At 42.3% G+C, this 24,974-nt stretch overlaps 2 protein-coding genes across 12 annotated transcripts in view; one reads left to right on the forward strand and one right to left on the reverse strand.

Annotated features, from left to right (window-relative positions):
- Positions 1-1,201: 1,201 nt before the first annotated feature.
- On the forward strand, positions 1,202-11,938 carry napbb (N-ethylmaleimide-sensitive factor attachment protein, beta b). Its single transcript, XM_042096619.1, has 11 exons — positions 1,202-1,488; positions 3,937-4,022; positions 4,588-4,704; positions 5,167-5,213; positions 5,715-5,792; positions 6,090-6,145; positions 6,751-6,835; positions 8,387-8,491; positions 9,292-9,360; positions 9,558-9,608; positions 9,856-11,938. Exons 1-11 carry the CDS (start codon positions 1,391-1,393, stop codon positions 9,955-9,957), a joined length of 894 nt encoding a protein of 297 aa, XP_041952553.1. The 5' UTR covers positions 1,202-1,390; the 3' UTR covers positions 9,958-11,938.
- Positions 11,939-14,486: 2,548 nt separating this feature from the next.
- gzf1 (GDNF-inducible zinc finger protein 1) overlaps positions 14,487-24,974 on the reverse strand; it is a 28,824-nt gene continuing 18,336 nt past the window's right edge. The window contains exons 2-7 of one of the 11 annotated variants that reach the window (XM_042096575.1): positions 20,521-21,502; positions 19,577-20,418; positions 19,125-19,219; positions 17,519-17,686; positions 16,975-17,132; positions 14,487-15,425 (exon numbers count right to left, since the gene is read on the reverse strand). In XM_042096575.1, coding sequence (XP_041952509.1) covers positions 14,997-15,425; positions 16,975-17,132; positions 17,519-17,686; positions 19,125-19,219; positions 19,577-20,418; positions 20,521-21,502 — 2,674 coding nt within the window. In that variant the 3' untranslated portion in view covers positions 14,487-14,996. The other 10 variants (XM_042096576.1, XM_042096573.1, XM_042096574.1 and 7 more) reach the window with 10 other exon arrangements.

Raw genomic sequence — 24,974 nt, forward strand, 5'->3', positions numbered from 1 at the left:
TACTGTATTGTTTACATGTTTTTTTCTGCATGGGTCAGCTATCATGTTGTTGTTTAATGATTTGCTCCTTTACTACACCCACTTCTGAGCAAACAAGCCATATGATCATGTAGCCTACTGTTGTCATAGCCTACTGTTCTTCCATAAAATAACTTCAAGCTTGAGTTTTGTTATCAATATTTGCATAATATTTGCAAAGTCTATGAATAGCCATATTGGATGATACCAAAATGCTAATATTTTAATTCATTTAATATGTTACTTGCGAATAGGTTGACAACGCTACAACGTCCAGTAGGTTATTAGCCCAATTACGCCGTATAATCATGGCTATCTCTCTTTACCAGTTGCCACTTATGTCTGTCCTCTTCGAATTTCCCTCCAATACTTTTCGTCTTTTTTACCTGGCCTTTTCAGTCCCTCATGGCATCTTTCTACCATCCATCCTCCCTGACGCTTATACTGTAGGGCCGACCCGGCTGGTATCTGAGAAAACTTTTTAGGAAAGACGGGCTATATGGACCCAACCAATTAACTCTTCTTGGGAGGGGAGAACAACCCATGCAGAGGCTGCGGTGTTAGCCATAGAATGCGAACGTGTATAGCCAACTTTAAGAGAAGATAGATTAATGTGACAAATGCCAATATTTTTCTCCAATCCCTCGACCGGCCCAAAAGTGAAGCGGCCCACCGGGAATTCTCCCGATTACCCACTCCGGGCCTGCCAGGACATCCATAAATTACCCTACCATTCGAGTGGAAAGAGAGTACAGAGAAATTAACATTGCCAGAGATAACAGAGCCGGCAGGAAAAATAGATCAATCAGAATGAACTCAACCATGGAGGTATTCAACATCTAAAATTGTTGGTGAAAACCTCTCTCGAAAACCAGCCATTCACACGCGAGCCTCTACTGCCACCTGTTGTCAACATGCGTGTCAACACTGCAGTAAACAAAGTTAATCTGACGGTCATAACGGTTAAATCTGCGAGACATGAGGTTAACATGTTAGGCTACCATATTATGTTACTTTAGAAAAAGTTACGCTTTATCAATTATTTGCTGTGCTGCGCCTGCGAATATGCTCGTTTTCATTCGATGCAGTGGGGGAAGCCAAACCAGTTGGAAATGTTACGTAACAAGGGTTTGTGTATGACATTCCTCGAATACGGGAGTTGTAGTTTATTTTGCACCAGACATAATGGATTTGGATAGACCAAAAGCAACGGAAACTACGATTCCCATGAATCATTACGAGAGGGTACTCCCACACTAAAATAAACCATCGACTGTAGACTAATCCTTCGTTGTGGAGCCAGAGCTGATGCAGATCCTTACAATCCTTCTCTAAACTAAAGCTGCATTTATAGACACTTTCATCCAAGAAAATGGATAACTCAGGCAAAGAGAAGGAGGCCATTCAGTTAATGGCCGAAGCTGACAAAAAAATAACCAAATCCGGCTCATTCCTTGGAGGGATGTTTGGGTGAGAGAACTAATTTAACTGGGATATTGAAATAGCTATCAGATAGCTAGCTGTCCGTCACACGGATACTATTTTGTATGACAAAATGCAGATAGGCGGTGAACGCGTATGTGGATTTTGCTGTGAATAACTTTTAAAGATGTTAGTCTAGAAGTGTAATTAGTAACGTTTGCGAACCTACCTTTTCTCTCGTAGTTAGCACTGCGACGTGTAATGCTAAAGTTAGCTGGCAAAGTACTGATATTGTGGTTGTGTAAGATATCATGGTTGTCAACATAACATTACGCCTTCGTGGGAAAATGGGTCTGCGGATGTTCTGTGATTATGTGCACACTGGCTTGCTAATGAATCCGCTTTAACGTTACCTGTTAGCTTGCTAACCTTGTCAAAGATAATGACCCAACATTATCAGGTTGATCAGATCTAACCCAGTTTTATAAACAAGAACATTTATGACGACCGCTAACATTAGCGTAGCACTATTTGCAGTTGGAGGACGAATACGTCGTTAGTTATCGCAAAAGCCCATATGCCTTTACCACAATGAGTAACACCTAGACACTCCTCAATCTAGCAGTGTCTGGCTTGCTCACTGATGTCCGTTTTAAGCAACTAGCTTGTTCTAACATTGTTCCATCCATCAAGTATAGCTGACGCTAGCAAGCGCGATACAATGATTTCCTGCCGTCTTGAATGTGGACTTTCTATTTAGTTTATGTACACACTCGAAATATATCAACACCAGCCAGTAGCCTAATGTCATATAGTTCACTTTAACGTACTTCCCTCACTTCGTATGTACACCATGGATAAAGCCATATCATCAAATCAGGCCTTTGTGTGACACTGGAGGTCCCCAACCTGAACCAACACTCAGTGGTTTTAAGTAAAATCGATTGCTTGTAAAGGGCAATCTCATATTGTCGGCCTGTTGTTTACCCATCCCTCGGTAGTTGCTAACGTTAGGCCATGAGTGTGTGGGGTGGCTTGCTGTCTGCTGAAATATTGCACACGTGTAGTATGGGTTTTGATGGGAGCTTGGCACGGATAGAGGGGAAGTGCATTGCAGGTCAAGCAGGTTACATTTTCTGGCTAGGATGCGTCCCTCTAACGTAAGTATTACTTAGATTTACTTACTTACTAAGAGCAGAAACACCGCAAAGTACCCTGACATGTTAATTCATGGTTATTCATCCAAAATGTTGTCACTCCACTCCAAAGTGTTGCTTCCAGCTAGTTCTAATGTTTTAACAAGGCAGTTCCTGGACAACCATTAAAGTAGCCCCCCCCCCAAGTAACTGATAGTGGGACCACCAAACCACTCTGTCCTAAGGTATCCGCTGTTAGGATCACAGTGTCTTATTTTTAGAATATTTACAGACAGGAACAAAGACATTGTGGCTTGCTTGACCTACTTTGATATATTTATTATTTCAAGTGTGTTTCCTAAAACCTGTGGATTGAAGTCATTTTACTCCAGTGTCTACCCTTGGCTTTAGGGTTTGGGTAGATGAATTGGGTGAATTTCCTATATCCTGTCAGCGACTTCAAGCAGAAACAGCCTGATGACACTGGGAGGGTTTTTTTTAAAGGTGAAAATAGCGATATGCCCCTGCCAAAACCCAGACCAGATCAGAAGCAAAACCAGAGCTAAAAATTAATCTTTTGAGCCCATGATGAGGGTGAAGGGTTCCAAATTTTGTACAGGCCAAATCAATAACTGATATTGCGTATAGGCCAAATCAGTAACTAATGTAGACTGACAGAAGCACTGGATTTAATTTGCTATGTGTCGATCACAATCATTTATTCACAGACTGCTGGGGTTAGTCACGGAGAAGGATAGTCAGTCAGCCTGTTAATCTGTGTTGGTTCAATGAAATAAATTGTAGACCTGTAGATAAAAAAAAGTTATAGGGTAAAAGTTATGGGGTTACAACCATGATGTAGGCTAATTTGGTAAGCATGATCGGGTAATGTTCCCCATTCTTTATTGGCATCTTATGTTGCATAGCATATATGCAACCTAATTGTTCTGTTTTGGAATGACATTGGTGTTTTTTTAAAGCCTTTTATTTTGCTGTGAAGTCTCATTGAGATCAAGAATATCTTTCACAAGAGAGACCTGACCAAGATGTTAGCTGTGCAGACTCAGACTCACAAATCATATAATACAACATGATCAACATGATTGGTCATTAATAGGAATGTGTAATTGCACAGTGTTTGTTGTTTGATTGTAGCAATCAATGTTATTGATGTAGCTTAGCTATGAGTGGTCAGCAGTAGCAGTAGTGGTCCTAACCCCACAGAGCAGCAGGTTCCTGACCTGGGCCAAATCCAGCACAGATCTGTCCCTGTGGTAGAATCCATCTGGATGGGTTTGTCACTATGGTAACACACTCTCTCTCTCTCTCTCTCTCTCTCTCTCTCTCCTGCTCCCCTCAGCGGTGGCCAAAACCATAAGGTAGAGGAGGCATGTGAAATGTACTGCCGGGCTGCCAACATGTTCAAGATGGCCAAGAACTGGAGTGGTGCGTTCATTTCCACACCACACCATGTATAAATACATAATCAAGCTTGTGTGTGTGTGTTTGTTTGTTGATGTGGTACGTTCGATTAGGTCTGTGGTTGATTATGTGGTACTAGGATTGCACAATTATCACAATCGCAGTATGAACTAATGCAACTATCTAATCACAAAGGTGAAAAATAATCGTTTGAGCAGTTAATGTTGTCACATTTATGATTTTTATATTTATGTCATACTCCTTGACTGCACCACTTCTGATTGGTTAGCATGCCTAGCGTCTGAGAAGCACAGCACTTCTGATTGGTGAGCATGCCTAGCGTGTGAGAAGCACAGCACTTCTGATTGGTGAGCTTCACAGTCAATCAGGAGTGCTGTGCTTCTCATGCACTAGGCATGCTCGCCAATCAGAAGTGGCACAACTTGTGTGGAATATTAAACCGAATTAATTCATTGACATTAAAAAAAAAAACGTTTCGATCAATTGCTGTGTGTGTGTGTCTGTGAGTGAGAGAATTCTTGTTTAAATATGTGTGTATGATATGTTTATTTGTGTGTGTGTGTTTCAGCTGCAGGCAAGGCTTTCTGCAAGGCAGCCAGACTTCACATGCAGCTTCAGAACAAACACGACTCTGCAACTAGCTTTATAGATGCTGGCAATGCTTTCAAAAAGGTTGATCCACAAGGTAAGACTAGGGGACAAGGACTGTGTTCTGTACACAGGCACGTACACACATGCACGCAAACAGGCTGCAAACCCTTTTTTATATGTGTGTCTGTCTGCATGTGCCTTATGAGAGTATTGAGTTACCTTTGTGTGTGTGTGTGTGTGAGAGAGAGAGAGAGAGAGAAGCTACAAACGGCTTTGTTTTCTGTGTCTGTCATCCCCTTTTGCGTATATAGTGTGTGTGTTTGTGATCAAGCAAGACATGAATGCGAGTGTGTGTGTTTATGAACGACAGGGAGTGCTCGTGTCATTGTGTGTGTATTTGAGATACTTACTTTTATGTAGTCCCAAATTCTGTGTGTGTGTGTGTGTGTGTTACTTTCCTTTCCTATCCTTTGTGAAGCCCATATCCCTAACCTAACAGCTTTTTTAGCGTCTGTTCTAACACCCTCCTCCTCTGTTCTCTTAATGCCAACAATAGAGGCAATCAACTGTTTAAACGCAGCGATCGACATATACACAGACATGGTAAGACGTCCAGTGGAAATAGCCCTCACCCCTGTTCACGTTGGCACATGCCATCTCTCTGTGCTCGTGTGTGTGTGTGTGTGTCTTTGTGTCCTGTTGACTGACACAAATTGGCTCATAGACAGCAAACCATTGCTGTTTAAGGACCAACCATAACATTTAGATCTTTGAAAACAACACCTCTACCGCAATCATGAAATTTGAAAGGCACTATGGAGAGAATGTATCTCTGATATCTGATTTAGAAATGATTCATCAAAATGTGTACTAAAGGCCTGAAACAAGCAAACATTATGCATGTAATGCACTGGAATCCCACGCCCCAATCCCACACATTCTTCTAATTCATTTCACCACATTCACATCATTATTGTAAAGGCAGGAGTGAATATATAAGTGACTGTATTGCACCCGTATCTTTCAATCTGAGCTCTGTAATCCGACCTCGGTAAACGTGCTGTTTGGGGCAGCTGATGATGCTGTCGCTCTTGTCTCCACCAGGGCAGATTCACCATCGCCGCAAAACACCACATCACCATCGCAGAGGTGTACGAGTCGGAGCTGGTGGACATTGAGAAGGTGTGTGTGTGTGTCAGAGTTAGTCTGTGGTGCTTGGCTCCTCTGAGCATGGGCCATGTCTGATCTGGGAGGCTTACCCTCATATACCCTTCACACCTAAAAGAGGGCAAATAGCCTAAACACCTGTGTTGTTTACATTTCATAGTAATTGGTTGATTACTGATGATTACATGATTGTCTTGCACCTCCATCCTTTGGGTAAACATTCCTTTTCTCGTTTTTGTTTCTGTATTGTTCTATTGATCTGGGAGTGTTCCACTAACTGATCTTTCTGTCATGGTGGGGATGTCTCCTCAGTCTATCGCACATTTTGAACAGGCAGCAGACTACTACAAGGGCGAGGAGTCAAACAGGTAAGATAGACGTGTTGGAACATTCTGGAATCAGAATTTCAGAAGAACTCTCAGGTCAGGTTCTACATAGTGGGATGAAGCTCGGGTGGAAAGCCAGGGATTTAGCTTCTCAAACACATTGGCATATGAATATTTCTATTCCCTTGATCCATGTCAAAACATGGAATAAGATGTGATTTGTGCAAGTGGGCTTCAGTAGCAGGTTTTGTTCACATCCAACTCTTTCAGAACCATTACATATGTTATCGGCATATAATTGTGTTTGTGAGCTTGTATCCATACGATAACATCAAGGTTCATAGAAAAGTAGAAAGTTCCTCAAGACAGAGGAACATCACATTTGTATCTGTCCTAGGTTGACTACTCTGTAAAAGGTAACAGTAGGATATAGGGTCTGTACAGATTGACATAATCCTTGCTGCAAATCCCCGACCCATACCCCACTCAATAAGTTAGAATCAGGTAAAACCAGAGAACAGATGTGACAGAAGTGCTGACTCTCTCTCTCTTTCTCTTTCTCTCGCTCACGCTCTCTCTTTCTCTCTCTCTCTCTCTCTCTCTCTCTCTGTCTCTCTCTCTCTGTCTCTCTCTCTGTGCCTTTACAGCTCAGCCAATAAGTGCTTGCTGAAGGTGGCTGCGTACAGTGCCCAACTGGAGCAGTACCCCAAGGCCATTGAGATCTATGAACAGGTACAGTACATGACTGTGCTCTACTACTTTGGTGGGATGTGTGAATTGTTTATTATTATTATTATTATTATTATTATTATTAGGGATGCACGATATATCGGCGGCCGATATATTATTAGCCGATAATAGAAAAAATGAAAATATTATTATCGGTCCGATAACAGAATTCTGGCCGATAATTTGCGCCGATATTTTTTAAAGTCCTAATTTAGGCCTACTTAAGGTCCGTCTGGCTACACTGTGCTACTTGAGCTTGGTTGGCTATACTTTTTCCTCAATATAATGTCAGCGGTGTGAATGTATTTCACCACTCTAACAAAATCTGTGGATATGCGTTCATTTGGGAATCTGTGCATCTCAAAATCCTCTCGTGAATGATCCGCCATTTAACCTTAACAGAGCGGAGCTCAGCCCTATCTAGAGCCGTCTTGTGCTGGTGTGTTTGCACTTTACCACGCTGGTCGGGGAAACAAATAAACAAACTCGTTAGTGGGACGAGTACATAAGTAGGCCTAGTTCTAAGTTGTGTTTTAGTATTATATTTGCTAACCATTCGTGCTTCAGTTCCAGACAGGTCATCATAATAAGTTATTAAAACCTTCGGGGCTAACTCCTTTCATTTCTGCTGCAGCAGGTTGTGCGCAACAGAGTAGACGGACATAAGATACAGTCTGAGGAGTTGCAGCTTTATTCAGTTACCCGCAGTTGAAACTAAACCTAAGTTTCCCTCACAAACACTGATTTGGTCGCTATACTGTAGCTTATTCCAAGCCGTTTATGAGCGTTTAGTCCTAAATGAAAACGATTCAAACTCTCTAGCCACTCACTCGCAATTCACTGACGTCAGGTTCACTTAAAGGAGCCACACATGTAGGGCTAGGCTACTGTTATGTTGTTGACTGCCGTACTATTGAGGACTATTATGAGTTCTGTCCATCATTTGGTGGTAGGTAAAATTACTGCAATAAAATTATGCTTATTAAATGCTTTCCCCAAATCACTTTTCAGAATTTTTTTCAAGAGTAATATTATCGGTTATCGTATCGGTATCAGCCACAACAAACCAATAAATATCGGTTATCGTTATCGGCCCTAAAATTCCATATCGGTGCATCTCTAATTATTATTATTATTATTATTATTATTATTATTATGGACAAAGTCCTCATTCCCTTGTTCAGTATAACTCCGTTATGGATGCTGTGATGCTTATTATGAGGATAATCTTCAGGTATACTACCATATCTATGAAGAGGCACTGCATTTCCATAACATTGATTTTGTGTTATTTTTGAGAAATGGCCACAGTCGTGGTTTCGCTACTCATTATAAATCAACGATGAATGTTGTAATACATGGACTTTCAATACGTGATGTGTACATCTCTGAATAGATATTATAGATCCATAGGGATCAGAAGTGTACAATAGTGTATTGTGTTTATCTGTCTGTGACCTTTGACCTTCTCAGTCTTAATCCTCTCAGTCTCTGTAGCTTTCATCCTCCTCCCTGATGTGATGTGATTAGTTTGTGTTATGGCATGTGTTATAGGTGGGGTCCAACACTATGGACAACCCCTTATTGAAATACAGCGCCAAAGAGTACTTCTTCAAGGCCTCCCTGTGCCATTTCATCGTGGATGAGCTCAACGCAAAGGTCAGCAGCAGCTTGTCATGAAAGTCACATGTTTTTTTTATGGGATTGGCCTTATTCAGTGGGTTGAACAGTTGAGTAGCTACATTTCATGGATACCTTGTGAAAGTTTTAAGGGCCGTTCACAGCAGGAAGGATAACTCTAAAGATAACTGTAACTATCAAGGATATAAGGACACGAGCGTCCACACTGACCTACGATAAGGAAAGTGTCTCCTCGTGTTGATGAATGTGATGTCTAAAGTTTGGTGGATTCTGATTGGCCGTCAGCTTTTTATTGTTCTCAAAATCACTCTGAAAGTGATCCCAGAGGATATCGTTATTGATCGGATATTGTTTTTTTGTGTGGGCGTTGACATTCATATTAGCTCCAGCCATCCTTTTTTGCTGTTATCGTTATAGGTATCGTTCTTGGTGTGAACTGCCCATAACACCTCGATTAGTTACATCCAAGAATTTAACCTATTCAGAGGACTTTCTATTAACAGCTACTGTATAGTTGAGCAGCCAGACTGGCACAGATTTCCTGGGAATATGGACCCTTTCAAGAGAGTTCCATTATCAGCATCATAGTTGGCCCCACAAGACTTCCTTTTTAACATTCCATATGTTATCTTAATGCAGAGGAAGTAGATTGGGGCCCAAATAGAACGTTCAAGCATTGTTTTTGTTTTGATTGTTGAAAGGGTCCATAGATCATGGCATAGTAGCCAGAAACAGCGCAGCTGTGTTTATTTGCTGAGTTAGTCTGACTGAGATGCTTGAGCTTTAGAATGCGTTTTGATTTGTTTTGTCCTCGATAGTTGGCCGTGGAGAAGTATGAGGAGATGTTTCCCGCTTTCTCAGACTCAAGAGAGTGCAAACTTCTCAAGGTCGGTACCAATTGTTGAGGGCCTATTAGCTGCGTGTGTGTGTGTGTGTGAGAGAGAATGTAATTGTAAGCACGCATGTTAAGTGATCAGTGCTATTTTCTTGATGTGTATGTGTGTTTGTCTGAATGAAGATCTTGAAGACCTCTTGTCTGAATGGTGTAGGCCTGTTGCTAACTGTAATCTAATGTCTCCCATAGAAACTTTTGGACGCTCATGAGGAGCAGAACAGTGAAGCCTTCACAGAAGCCGTGAGTCTCTTTGTCTCTCAAATATCTTTAGCAATAATAGCCTAAATGCCCAGTCAAACGCCATCATTAGCTTCAGAGAGATTTTTAATACACAATTATACGATGTGTCTGTATGCTCTTAGACTGTTTTGCATTTATTTAATGCAGCTTCTACCTGTGTGCGTGCGTGTCATGGTGGCAGTAGTGTGTGTGAGAGTTACCTGCAAATCTGTTGTAGACTTGAGTCTGCTTCTATGTGTGTGTGCAGGTGAAAGAGTTTGACTCCATCTCCCGTCTGGACCAGTGGCAGACCACCATGCTGCTCCGCATCAAGAAGACCATCCAGGGAGACGAGGGCGATCTCCGTTAAGACACAGCACTGGGAGAACAACTCACAGCATGACCACACACACACACACACACCACCTCCCTACTTCCATCAGCAATCACCCCAACCCTCAACCACCACTCCCCCGCCCCCCACACCCAACTTCCTTTAACACACTCCCTGCCATTTTTTATTTTTTATGACCTATTATTATTTTTGTGCAATGCCAGTCTTGGTTCAGTCCCATATTCAGTATAAGCCAGTTATGAATGCTGCAACTCGTGAAGAGAATGATGTAGAACTTACTTGAGCTTTGAAGCGATACATTTATTCCGTTTTACCAAATAGAAATGGCAACGTAGATTATGATTGTAATCTGTCCGTGCTCAGCATCCCTTGAGTCGAGCGCCACAGCCGGGCCGGTAGTCAAAGCCACGCTAAACATCCATATTATCCAGATTATAATTCCTAATGCCATTTACTTCCATTCTCTCAGTTACTTCCAAGCACCATCTCTATATTCCTCTCCCTTTCAGGTCCCAGTCAGTGTGTATTTCAATATGGACTTGGTCCAGATCTGATTCGGGGTCGGGTCATGACTGGAGTGGGCTCTGTGGCTCCTTACCGGCCACTGATGGATACTCGTTCAGGGATGATGAACGCTGCATGACTTTACTTTTCTGTACAGTATTTCTCTCCAGAGCATGACGACAGGGTTTATACACTTCACGCTCATCTCATTTACCCCGTAGTTTGTTTTTTTGTTTTGTTTTAAAGGTGTAATGTGCATTGTTTTAGTTCTTAAAATACAAATCTGGCTTTGTATATAGTTTTAAGCAAACACTAAAAATTAGTCGCCAATATCGTCATGCTTTCTCATTTGGCTTGATGCTTGCGTGGTTTAGTGGCCAACTTGGGTGAACTAGCTCAGATTAAGTCACTTACCCACCAAGGTTTTTATTTGGATACTCCATTTTAGATCTAGAATCGTTTTTTGAAATTGACAACAAAAAAAATACATATTGCACCTTAGCCATGTCATCTCATCTAAAGTGTGTTTTCCATAGTCTGTGAAAAAGAAAATCTGAAATTATTTAATAAGAAAGGAATGAAAAAGGGACAAACAATGACACACCTGTAATTTCTTATTTCGGAAGCCTGTCCTAAGCGAGATTTTTGCACACACGTCTACACATCACACTCTGCAACCAACATGGTCGTTTATACCACTCACTAAAGCCCACCAAAGAAAGAGTGAATCCCTCAGACTTGGTTCAGTGGTCATAAAACAGAGCAAAAAAGACGTAATTTTTAAATATTTCGCTTATTGATGCTAATATCATCTTTTGTACGGATCTCAGTATTACATTACATGACATGATTTGCTTCACCTTCTAAAAATGTTTCTATATCTTATAAGGGTTATATAAAAAATAAAAAAACGAAATACTTTTTCTTGAATCTGACAGAAGTCCCCATGGCTAAAGACTGAGACGTTTATGTGTATGTGCTTCCTGTGTCTGTGTGCTCTTGTGTATTAGTGTATTGTTGTTATATATGCACACTTCAGGGTGGTATTCCAAGTATGTGGTTTGGAGGCAAACTCCGTTAACTCAGAGTAAGGGGTAAACCTCCTAATAGATATGCTGTATGGTTTCATTGTCCTTACAAAACAATGCCATAGGGCTCTTGTTGTAGGTGGTTTACCACTTACTCTGAGTTAACTTACCCAGGTTTGCCTTTAAACCACGTACTTGGAATACCCCCCAGGTCTCTGATAGCGTAGTCCCCTCTCCCTCTGCTCATTTCCAGTCAGAGCATGTCGTTTTGTGTCCAGTCTTGTGTGGTTTACATATCGTGAGACATACCAGAGGTTTTTATTTTTCTGTTCATTGTGTCCTCATCACTGGAGACCAGCTACATGCTTATCAAGGTTTCTGTTGAAAAGTAGTACGTCTCTTTATTAGTCATAGTCATGTGTTATGTACTAATGTACAGAAATAAATACATATCTGAAACTTAACTACGTTTGATTGAATGTGTCTTTTAACTGCACACACCACTGTCACTTTAAGGTCATTGCAAAGCAGATATTGATTTATCCGTCCCTCTACGAGCACATGGTGACTTGGTGTTTTAAGCCCCCAACGTCGTCTTCCAGGCAGCACTGCATGGAAGGCACTAGGGATAGGCAAGGGTTAGGTGCCTTGAAGTCGACGCTCGCAACGCTGCCTTTAAGTCAATGGTGGGGGCTTAAAACACTATTGAGAACTCGCATGCCAACTTAAGAGGTCACAACTGACACACCTCTGGGCCCCAAAAACAGTCATGGTTATGGCATTTAGCAGATGCTTTTGTCCAAAGCGACATACAAATAGCAACAATACGAAGTTAAATTTAACAGTAAACAATTTAAAATGTTGGTAAGAGTATATTAAAGAAATTAGCAATAATAAACAACGTCATTCCAATCAATAGCCTAATGAAAATAAATACTATAATATACAAACCATAACGCATAAGAAATGCTTAAACTAAGTGCATGTTGAACAGATATGCCTTTAGACCCTTCTTGAAAGACCCAAAACTATCACAGGAACTGAGAGCACTGGGCAACTCATCCCACCAAGGAACCACTGAGGAAAAGAGTCTTGAATTCGACCTAGCATTTATGGCTGGTCAACATAAGTTCAAATTCAAGTTTTTGTTTTTTTTGTCCCAAATGGGCAATTTGATTGCAGACAGGATCACATACCACACAACAAGACACAACACAACAGACAGATATGCACAAAATAATAATTTAGTTGTGATAAATAGGTCTGACAATGCCTAAAAAGTCAGTAAAACCAAGATAAAACTTAATTAAGTAAGTTAGATATAAGAGGAGGAAGTGAATATGGGGGGGGGGGTTCACTAAATGGACAAATCTATCTTTTCCTGTTGTGTGCATTCAGTACTTGGATAGAAAAGGGGATGAAGGATTTTTTGTACCTCTGTTTAAAAGCAATAGTTTTAAAAGGAGTTTTAAAACGCAAGCCAGATGGCAGCAGCACACTCATCAACAGACGCTCATCAAAAGACCGCAGTGGGCAGTTGGGGATATATATCTTGGATCATTGAATTAAGATAGCAGAGAGCAGATCCAGTGTCCTATAGGACAAAGTGAGAGATTTAAATGTAATTCTGGCCAGTAGCCAGTGGAGAGTAACTAGGAGATGAGTTACATGTGTCCATTAGGTCTGATCTTCCTAATGTTATAAAGGATAAACCGACATGATTTTGCAATTGAGAATACATGCTCAGGGAAGTTAAGTCGGTCATCAATAACGGGGTCGATCTAGTTGGGGTCAGTGAAGATGAGTCAAACTGGATGTTAATCTGTTGGGAATAGCTGTTTTAGCTGGAAACACCAAAAGATCAATTTTTGTGAGATTAAGCTGAAGGTGTCGATCTTTCATCCAGATTGAAATATCCTTAAGGCATGCAGAAATCCGATGGGAAACGCTAGAGTCCCCAGGTGAGAAAGATAGGTAAAGTTGAGTGTCATCCACATCGCAATGATAGTCAAATCCATGGGAACGAATGGTCTCACCAAAGGAAGTGGTGCAAATAGAGAAAAGCAGGGGCCCTAATACTGATCCCTGAGGCACATCTGTGGTGAGGTCATGAGACTTTGATACCTGTCCCTGCCAAGACACGCTAAAAGAAGACCCTTTAAGGTAAGATTCAAACCAGTCAAGAGCTTTCCCAGAAATTCTAAGTCAAGTATCAAAGGCTGTTATATATAAATCTAGTAGAATAGTGGTAGTTACCTAAACAACTGAACAGTAGTGTTTAAAAAACAGGTTGCTTTTGTGTCCATACACATAACGCCTAACCTCTGACGACTAGTTAGCTGCATAAGTCTGAAAAGTCATTAGTCTCAAATCTGTGACTACTCTCAGAGGTTCTCAAGGCACACCAAATATCAAACACCGACTTATGGTTACTGATCATGAAGTATGGCACACACATCATTATAGGCTATAACTCTGATGTTCACTTAGATGCTCAGTGTTTCCCATACATTGACTTATTTGTGGCGGCCCACCACAATATAAACATTGACCACCACACAATGATTTTCCAGGTTGTACTAAATTGTGCTTAAAGCTGGTTAGCATCATAACCACGCTGCGCTTATTTGTTAAAAACTGTTGCATTCAAGTTAATTCTGCAAACCTAAGACCACAAATAGAATTCTGTGGGAAACACTGGATGCTCATATGTTTTCTATACAGTGTTGAAAAGCTGAGACCACAGCAATAGGCATAATGCTCACATGATGTTGACTGAGCTGCGTAATGGCTCTTTATGGCCACCTAAAACCGTTTTAATTAAGAAACGGGATTATTTATCATATTTAAAATATATATTTCGTGAGCCTATATAAAAATGCATTGGGTTTCTCAAAATTCTACGACACACCTCACCTTGCCTCATGGCATACTAGTTGAGAACCACCTGTCTATGCATCATAAAGCGCTTCTTTTGTGATTGCTAATGTGTATGGAAGAAAAAAACACAAATTTCATATCATTTGTCATATTTTAGTTTCCATGGAGGTAAAAAGATTGAATATATATAACTGTACATCAGGTCATAAGTGCAAACCTTTGTGAAGCAAAACATGTTTTTACAAAGACAAATATATATATATATATATGTAAAAATAATAGTATTATACTGATATGATGTTACTTTGTAAGGATCATATACTGTGGTAAATGTATGGTTAAGGCTGGGAAAAGAACATGAAGTTCAGTTTGGTCTTGTCTGGTCAAGGCAAATCCCATTATACTGTTTCCTTGGCAACATGTCACTTTGTGTGTATGTTTATTAAGGCTGCAAACAGAATGTGATCTATTTCATAACAACTGTGTATGCTGTCTATGTAATTTGATTGAAACTGTTATTCGACACAAGCAGTAGTTCAAGAGAGTTAGTTCAACATGGATTGCCAGAGAAGAGAGAGGAGAGTTCCCTTGATGGTTTGGTGCAGTGATGCAGAACTGTCTCCTGTCTGTCTGTCTCCATGGCTACTCAGAGATGACGCACGTCGTCACCTCCATGGCCTCCATGTTTCCCGTGGTCTCACCCTCCCTGATGTCCCCCGTCACGTCCAATTGGACGCTAGAGCCCGAGCCGTCGCCCGCGGCCTCCTCCGTCAGGTCCGTCTCCCCCACCGTCACACACTGGATCTCCCCGGCTAACGCCGCCGCCTCCAGGGTCGGCGACGCGACCGTGACTGACCCCGGACGGTCCAATGCGGGCACCGTCACGGTCTCCGCCATCACGGTGTTCTGGGACCTGGTCTTGCGGCGACCTGGCGTGGTGGGGGGCTCCTCTGTTGGGGTGCTCTTCATCCTCTTCACGACAGGCAACCGGGGCTTCTTGACGCTTGGGTCTTCCACGTTGTCCTTCAGCACCTTCAGGAAGCTCCTCCATGGCGTCTCCTTGTCGTGAGTCTGAGGAGGACAGGCAAAAAAGGCCATGTGTTAAACTCGACCATACATTTAACATCCTACAGATTAATGCATTCTACAGATTTCTGCAGACTACATGATAGTTCTTACATTTTACATTTTAACTGGCTCACTTTTATTTGTGACCCTGCAAAGCAAAACGAGTCGCTTTAATAAAATGTACAAAATTAAGTTATTGTGCTCACATGAACGACCATTAACTAAGATTTCCAACGATATGTATATTGAGGGTATTGCAAAAAGTATCGCTAAGATAACCGCACCCAAAGTTGGCATGGTTCTCCTGTCACGATACGCCAGAAAAGGAGAAAATCACCTTTTTAAGTAAATTGTCATGTGCAATAGTGTGAGGACACAGCTATTATTAGCCTTACGGTAGCGTGTCTTTGAAGCGGATGACTGACTATGTCTAGTTTCATCAACCGAGTGAGTGTCTTTTTCTGCCTCCTAGTTAATACCTGGGACGGTCATAGGGTCAAAGATTGTTAAGGCGGAGCAAGATACTTCGTCGTAGTTCATGTCTATGGGCGCGAAATGGGGATCGAATCCTGTCTGCATAAAGAGGCGTGTCGATGACGTATTGACGAGCGTACGTTGCAACCGGCCAACAGCAGCTGCATAAATAACCGGCGCACACCTGATATAAGGTTGATTTTCTCCAGACTGGAATGCTCAAAAATGCTACAAATGTACCTGAAATGTTCAGAAGGGTTTGAGGATCATGAAAACGTGCCCGAAATTCACATTCCTAACTCTATAGAACCAAGACCTTAGCATATGTGGTGAAATTCTGAGCTATGCCCATAGACTTCAATGGAGCAGTCGCTGCCTCTGCTCTGCATAAAGGGGGATTTTGACCCCCCCCTCGTGCGATCCGGGTTCCCGGAAGTGGCTCCTGATGAAACATCTTGCTCCGCCTTAACAATCTTTGATAGGGTGTCACTATAGAATATAATTCATGTATTTAGGGGGAAGTAAGGGGAGAGGAAGTTCTGTGTACACAGATTGTGTATAGGGCTAGGCTAGGCCACGCTACTTTTAAAATGCGCTACGTCAACGGAAAACTTCTGGTTCGTAAAATGACGCCAGGTACGGTGTACATTTTAGGACATCCTCAGCTGTCAGACTCAGGTGTCCGACATCAGATGAAAAGGCATCAGGTCTCAGGAAAACCGCTGTCAAGTTTACGGAATTATACAGTCATGTCTCAGACATCAGATGAAAAGGAGTCAGGTCTCAGGAAAAGCAGTCAGAAAAAGGGGAGTCAGAAAAAAAGTTGAAGGCCTTTCCTGAAAACTATTCTGAGATGTGTTGCTGGTATCAAATTCAAAATGAGCTTATATTTTTCATGAAATAGTATAATTCTCAGTCAGTCTCAGTTCAACATTTGATATATTGTCTATGTGCTATAGTTCAATCAAATATGGGTTTACACGATTTGCAGGTGATCACATTCAGTTTTCGTTTACATTTGACACAACTGTGATATAACGGAGTTGCCTTGTGGGCTAAGCGTGCGTGAGCCTCTCACCAGGGCGTGCCGACGCATGGTGGACTTGTCGGTGAAGGTGCGGTTGCAGAGTGTGCACATGTACGGCTTCTCTCCCGTGTGGATGCGCTGGTGCCTCTGGTACGCGCTTAGCTGCGTGAAATTCTTATCGCATACCGTGCATTGGTGTGGACGCTCGCCTGAAAACGGAAACACACACACACACACACACACATATCAATGATTCATGAGGGCTAACCGAAGCAGTAAGGTTCTATAGTATCTTACCCATGTGTGTCACTTTTAATATGAAGCCAGAAGGTCAACAAATACATACACAATAGGTGACCACAGAAGGTCAGTTTATATGATCACACGACATGTGTTGAGTGTTGTGAACATCTTACCCAATGATTGTGTGTGTGTGTGTGTGTGTAACAATACATAAACATCCATGAGTGATGTTTATGTGCAATGTGTGTGTACTGCCATAGGGAGCTCCTCTGGGCAAAGACCATCATGGTATGTGTGTGTGTGTGTGTGTGTGTGTGTGTGCGTGCGTGCGTGCGTGCGTATTGTGCATTACCTGTGTGTGTTTTCATGTGCTGGTGTAAGGAGTTCATCTGGGCGAAGGATCTATCACAGATCTCGCACTTGTGCGGTTTGTAGCCTGTGTGAAGCATGGTGTGGTGCTTCAGGTACTTCTTAGAGGCAAAGTTCTTCCCACAGATCTCACACATAAAGGGCCTCTCACCTGTACACACAAACGCACAACACCCTGTCAAAGCCCAAATGGTTTCAACCAACACACTACCCTGTCACTGGCCAGATCAGACTCCACTATGCATGTGCTTACTGTAACTGCATATTAATATATTAATAGTGCTTATGTGTGTGTGTGTGTGGATATACCCAAGTAATAACATTTAGCATTAGCCAGTATGTGCTCTCCACATTCGGTTATTAAGTGATGATGCAATAATAGGCTAATACATTTTTTCTTTCAGAAAGGCTCGGTTTTCTCCATAGACAGTAAAATAAATTATTTTTTCGGCTATTCAGTGCAGCCTTTAAGGAAATTGTCATCCTACAACTCACTTGTTGCCTGAACCTAATAAAATCCTATTTTTCGTGGAAGCCTGCATGTAACCCTTGATTGTATCATCTGGCTACACAGCTACAGTAATTGCTCTGTTAAAGTTAACCGATTTTGTTTTACCCTCAATAAAACGGTGATGGTGACAAGGTTTACAAGTTGCAAAAAACGTCTGGCTGCGCTAGTAAACAGTTTTTGACCAAAAGCTGTTGGGCCTGCGACGTCGGACTTAACAACCGAATCCCAGTGTGGGATTGGCCTCTCATACTTCATAGCCATATATTGCTAATACACTGCACTATATTTAAGTTATATTACTGTAAACCAACTGTATACTACTGTCTACACTGCACTATATTTCTTGTCCTGTCTATGCTCCACCTGTCTATACTTTCTATATCACATTGCACTTCTCTGCTATTTGCACTTCTGGTTAGACGCAAACTGCATTTCGTTGTCTTTTTACTTGTACTCTGCACAATGACAAAGTTGAATCTGATCTAATCTATTGTGGTAAGCCAGCATGTGTTACTGTGTGGAGGTGATGATACAACTTTTATCGCATGACACACAGTTCTGATGAGTGTTCTGATTTGATCATCATGTAAAGTTGACCACTGATGTCTATATAAAAAACGGTCACTCAATATCAACAGGAAAGTGTATGAACCATATGGCGATGAGTTTTGTGCACCTGCTGCGTCTCACGTTTGACAGAGGTGCCCTGAATGTCTTGAATTGAAAAAAGTTCAACTCTAAAAGTGGAAGTATTTTTAATTTATTTGCGTTGTTTTAAGACAAGTCTCATGAAGTCACCATGTGCATAACTGTGTGGCAGCGCTTATGGCAAGACAGTATGCATTATGTAGAAGTACTTGTGGTATGCCAGTAAGCATTACATGTGCACTGCACCCTAATACCGCATATGGAAAGCTCGCATGTGTAATATGTCTACCTGTAATGACTGCGTTACACGACTTGGGGCAAGCCAGTGTATGTTGTGTGTACCTGTGTGGCAGCGCTTCTGGCAAGCCAGTGTATGTTGTGTGTACCTGTGTGGCAGCGCTTGTGGCAAGCCAGTGTATGTTGTTTGTACCTGTGTGGCAGCGCTTGTGGTAAAGCAACATGTGGTTCTGGGTGAATCTGGCGTCACACTCGTCGCAGGCATAGGGCTTCTCTCCAGTGTGGATCCTGTCCAGGCACATCACAGACACAGCATGAGAGAAAAACGAACACCAACGTGAATAAATAACCTCTAGCTGTGTGAAGCACAGTCAATACCAATGACGGTGAAACAATGGACAGCCCATACACGGTCAATCGGGAAGCCACTGGAGGAAAAAAATGGTTAAGATTTAACCAAATCTGGTCAAACCAAGTTGGTCCTGGCCAATTTTCTGTTTACTATACAAGCTATGATTCCAGACTGTGCAGACTCTGTCTCCAATGGTTGTGTGTACTCCACAGCTGGTGTGTGTGTGTGTGTGTGTGTGTGTGTGTGTGTGTGTGTGTGTGTGTGTGTGTGTGCGCATGTGCGTGGGCACACACCTCTTGTGCGTCTTGAGCGCGGAGCTCTGTGAGAACTTGGCGTTGCACTCGCCGCACTCAAAGGGCTTGTAGCCGGTGTGCGTGCGCTCGTGCAGCTTGAGGGCCGTGCGCGAGCTCAGCGCCTTGCCGCACGTGGGACACATGTGGCGCTGGCTGCCGCCCTCGTGCACCTGCTTCTGGTGCCGCCGCACGTCCTTCCTGCGCTTGAACCCCTTGCCACAGGCGTCGCACAGGTAGCGACGCTCCTCGCTGTGCACGTGCTGCTCGTGGATCTTGAGATTGGTGCGGTTGGCGAAGACGTGCTGGCACGTGCCGCAGCGGTACGTCACCTCGGTCTGCTCGCCGTGGATCTTCGACAGGTGCTTCAGGTAGCTCTTCTCGTACAGGAAGGACCGATTGCACGTCTCGCAGATATATTTTTCCCGCGAGACACCCGCCTTGTCCTTCTGAGAGTTGTCTCGGGGGGAAGCATTTGGAGGAGAGAAGGACCACGAGGACAATGATGAGGAGTCGCTGTCGCTGGTCGAAGACTGTCTTACCAACCTACCTTTTTCACTCTGTTCAATGTCCAGTAGGGCTGCTGTTAATTCTGTGCTCTCATTCCCAACCTGGGCAGTGTCGTTCCCTAAAATGGCCAATAGGGCTGCTGTTAATTCTGTGCTCTCGGACCCAACCTGGGCAGTGTCGTTCTGTTCAATGCCCAGTAGGGCTGCTGTTAATTCAGTACTCTCATTCTCAACCTGGGCAGTGTCCAGTAGGGCTGCTGTTAATTCTATACTCTCGGTCCCAACCTGGGCAGTGTCCAGTATGGCTGCTGTTAATTCTGTGCTCTCGGACCCAACCTGGGCAGTGTCCAGTAGGGCTGCTGTTAATTCTGTGCTCTCGGACCCAACCTGGGCAGTGTCCAGTATGGCTGCTGTTAATTCTGTGCTCTCGGACCCAACCTGGGCAGTGTCGCTTGACCCCTCGTTGGCTTTGGGTTTCCCTCTCCTGGGACGCTTGGCTTTAGGACTACTTGGAGACTTCTTGCGGCTGGTGAGCCTGTTGCTCAGTCTCCTGCCTCGTGCCTCCTTGCCACTCTCCCCTGCGTCCTTACTCTCCTTCCCTGCGTCCTTACTCTTCTCCCCTGCGTCCTTACTCTTCTCCCCTGCGTCCTTACTCTTCTCCCCTGCGTCCTTACTCTTATTCCCTGCATCCTTACTCTTCTTCCTTGTGTCCTTCCCTGCATCCTTACTCTTCTTCCTTGTGTCCTTCCCTACGTCCTTACTCTTCTTCCTTGTGTCCTTCCCTGCCTCCTTACTCTTCTCCCCTGCATCCTTACTCTTCTTTCCTGCGTCCTCGTCATCGTTCTTTCTCCTCTTCTGTTGCGTCTTCTCCAGCCCTGTGGAGACCGGGGGATCTTTGCTCGATTTGATCGTTGCTTGTTTGCTTTGGGTTGACTTTCTACCTCGAGTCGTTGGAGAAGTAGTCTCATAAGATTTTGGTTCAGTCAAGTCATCTGGGTGCAGTCTCTCTGTATCATTAGCCACTGTGAGGCCACTCACTGCCTTGCACGCATCAACGAGGTCAACACACTCTAATAACTCTGCCATTTTAAAAATGTTGTGTATCATTGGCCTCTCCACCTCGATTTGACCTGTGTACACGTACTGCAGGAAAGCATCGAAAACGGCAGTGGGCACGTCACACAACAGCGCTTTTTGGACAGAATCCTCTGCCACGAGGATGCTTTTAAAGTAGCCACTTGATGCAGCTAGCACCACTTGGTGGGCCTCAAACTCCCTCATATCACCCTTGTGGTCCACCTGCACAGTTATGTCACACAGGTGGCCCGAGTTTCTCAGCTGATGCATCTCCTCCAGGAGAGTCTGGTGGTGGGACAGAGATATGATCTGTACCTTCTCACGGCTCATGGTTCTGCCGCTCCTGTTGGTGAACAACAAAACAGGACATGACAATTTTGTCAATTGCGTTGTGACACTCATTGTATTACTCACATTGTAAATATTGGGTTACACTAGTAAAGTAGTAAAGTTGAAATTGTGCCTGAATATAATATAGGCTAATAGACTTGTATTGCCGGTTATATTGTTTGTGTGTCTATTGTAATGTTATGTTATGTTAGAGTGACACCAACAGTTGGAACCAAATTCCTTGTGTGATTTTTGTTTCCTTTACTTTGGGAGTGAGTCTTCACAACTTCTTGTGCTGGAACGCAAATCTGCATGTCAACTGATTAATGTACGCTGAAGGCATGTGTATTGGTGAAGCTTGTCCTACCGTATTGTTAAGGTATTATGCTTATTAACTTAGCTACGTCAACTAAACTAATCCCATTGGGTTTAATCGTCCTTTAAAACACAGAGAATGGACTAGTGTAGAATGTTGTGTTGAGTTTAGAGGAAACCTTTGTAATGGTAACGTACCGAGTTGCCCTGAGCTATTTTGAAAGTGGTATCATCGACAGTGTTCATTGCAAGTCCATGATATCAGAATGCTTAGTCGTTATCTGACTTAGCAATGCACTAACGCTGAATGAATCGTATCAGGTTCATATCGAGGGTAACTGTCAAATTAGCAGGATTATCCACGTCTATGCAACATTCAGCATGTCTAGTTTCAGTACTAGCCTCTGTACAATATTTGCTCTGTCGGTAATTGTTTTGGATTTGCGAAAGCGACCCAGCTAGCTCATGTAAGCTAGACGACAAAGGTTAACATTAGCTTGATGGTTAACACAAATGCTATAACTCTTTCCTTTCACCAATTATTTGATTCATCTCAAGCAAAACAACGAGCAGGCTAGGTGAGACGATGCATCAACTTTGCAGAACACTGTTAGGTCATATTCTTACCGTAAGCTCCGTAAAATGGCAGCCCTTTACAAATGCAGGAGACCGCGAGTCCGCGACGAAAGTATTTCCGGTAAAAATTGCACCCAGCGTTCCTTCCCTTCCTAGTTTGCATCCATATTAGATTTGAGACTGTGCCGGTTGCGTTGTTAACGGGGTTCACGGTAGGCCTATCACATTTGACAGATAATGACTTACATTTGTTTGTGCACAGAGGATTCATTCATTCAGGCCCATAGCCAAGTGCAGTAATGTTTTTTTTGTTTTTTTAAGTGATAAAAAAAGAGACGTTTGGCTTGTCATTTAAAATTATCTTAGGCCTACATATCTCTTTGCTTTTTTGCAAATGGCGAGTAATAATTCACTAACTCTTTGAAAATGTTCCTCAACAATGCAGTATTCTAAAATGCCATGTTAAGTTAGATGGGGTCAGAGCAAAGGTATACCTACAACTCTACCTTTATGGCTCTGGATGGGGTCAGATATTCTCTAGAATGCTTATTCTACAACATTCTAATTACAGTTTTGTTGGTATTTGCTGAGGGAAAGTGCATAAAACAACCCTCATTTTAACATATTGCCACCAACTGGATTTTCATGGACTTTTACTGTGGTGTTTAGACCACCAATTGAAATATAAAAATGTGAAATTAAATTCTGTTGCAATTAGTTTTGGGTGAGACATAACTTTGCCTAGACCAGTGGTCCCCAAACTTTTTCTTCTGAGGGCCAGCTTACTATGCCTGGCTGTAAGAGAGGGCCAGAGACTCGGAGTATATCAGTAACCATAAATAGCTTAGTGCTGTGAACAACAGCAGTCTACCTTAGTTGAATATTCCATTACATTTAATCTATAGGCTATTGCAATTTAATACCATTGTTAGCTGTGTTTATATTGCCATCATGCCATATCAGTGTAAAATGTAACTCAAATTAAATAATACTAATAAAAAGACTTTTGCATTCCCAAAAGTATTAGCAGGTAGTCCCAAAAGTATATTTCATTAAAAATGTGTGAACTCTGAACTCTGAAAATTTAAAGTTCTCAAACTATGAGAATTTTATGAAGTGCTGAAGTGGTCTGAAATGACCACCATTCTAACTTTCACTCACCTGAACTTGTGAACATTGTATGAACATTTGAACAAATAAAAATAATTATCCCAGAAAGTCCCAGAAATATGACTTGAATATAAGTTAGTTAGTTATTAACAATTCATTGATAAACTTTTAGAATACTTTGAGCACTGATGCAGTCAGCATAGGCTCTTACATTGTTTGCAGGTAGGACTACATTTCATTCCGTTTTTGATTGCAAACGCGAAACAGCGCCAAAACAACCACCAGTGGACAAAAAGAGTATTACATGTACTGTTGGAATCTGATCAGGGGCGTCACTAGACCTTATTCACTGGGGCACGTGCATTAGTAAAAGTCTCCATTGCCCCAGTACAATTCTAGCGCTGCTCTCGCTGGAAATGGCATTCATGAGCGCATCTCCGTGCCTGCTTTAGTCATGACTCGAGCCTGTCACTTACCAGCCAATAAAAAAAACAAGGGAAAAAAAAGGGGCCATAATAGCCAATCAGGAAATAGCACCTCTGTAGCTGGGTAAGATTGAACGCAACAACCAATGAAAATCGCTCACAGGGTTCTTCCGAATATTTCGTCCGCTGGAGCTCGTCATATCCCTTTGAGCACAGAGTAAGTCGTCCCCTGTTTTAATGTTACAACAAATTCACAACTTGTTTGACAGAAAAAAATGACAAATTGATCGCTGTTAGAGAATGTTGCCCACATAATTAGCATCTGTTTTTCAATGCTTAGCGTCGTAGCCTAAATTTAGCAACAGTTTACCAGCTTGTTCTCTCTCCCTCACACACACACTCACCATGTCGTGAGCTTAGAATTATAAGGTTCTATCTCCACTTTTGGTCGAAATTGAGTTTTTGACATAATCTGATCCATTAGGTGTTTATTAATGCCTGTGTGATGTTATTTTTGTATAAAAAATATTTTTTAGTTAGTTATTAATAAAATAAAAAGGTTCCATCTCACAAAACATAAACCGAGTTGGGATTATACGGTTCTATCAGAGTTAAAGTTCTATCTATTAAAGCGGAGCGAGAGGCGCAAACGTTCGACAAATTGATTATTGCAAGGGGGAGGGGGGGAATCCCCCTTTATGCAGACCAAAGTAAACCCTAGCAGCACTAATGTCAATGGAGACTTGTGGAATTTTACCAATAAATTGGTCATTATGTCTTTCTGGGTTTGTTGAGGGTTTTTTGAACATTTTTGTCATAATCTGTAAGTGTTTGGGATAATTTCAAGCCTAAAAGTGTAATTTTTTAGCGTTTGGATTTGTAATAAAATAACTTAATATCAGACCATGCTGCTGCCAGTTACTGTCCGGTTGTTAGCATGCTAGCTAGCCTCTTAGCTAAGGTAACATTTTAAACGGAGAAGTGTAATTTCTTTGAAATGACAACTAGCTGAATAACATTACTGACATTAGTTAATTTGGATAGTTTATACTCAAGTGA

The sequence above is a fragment of the Alosa sapidissima genome, chromosome 6 (assembly GCF_018492685.1).
Source record: "Alosa sapidissima isolate fAloSap1 chromosome 6, fAloSap1.pri, whole genome shotgun sequence".
Taxonomy (NCBI): domain Eukaryota; kingdom Metazoa; phylum Chordata; class Actinopteri; order Clupeiformes; family Clupeidae; genus Alosa; species Alosa sapidissima.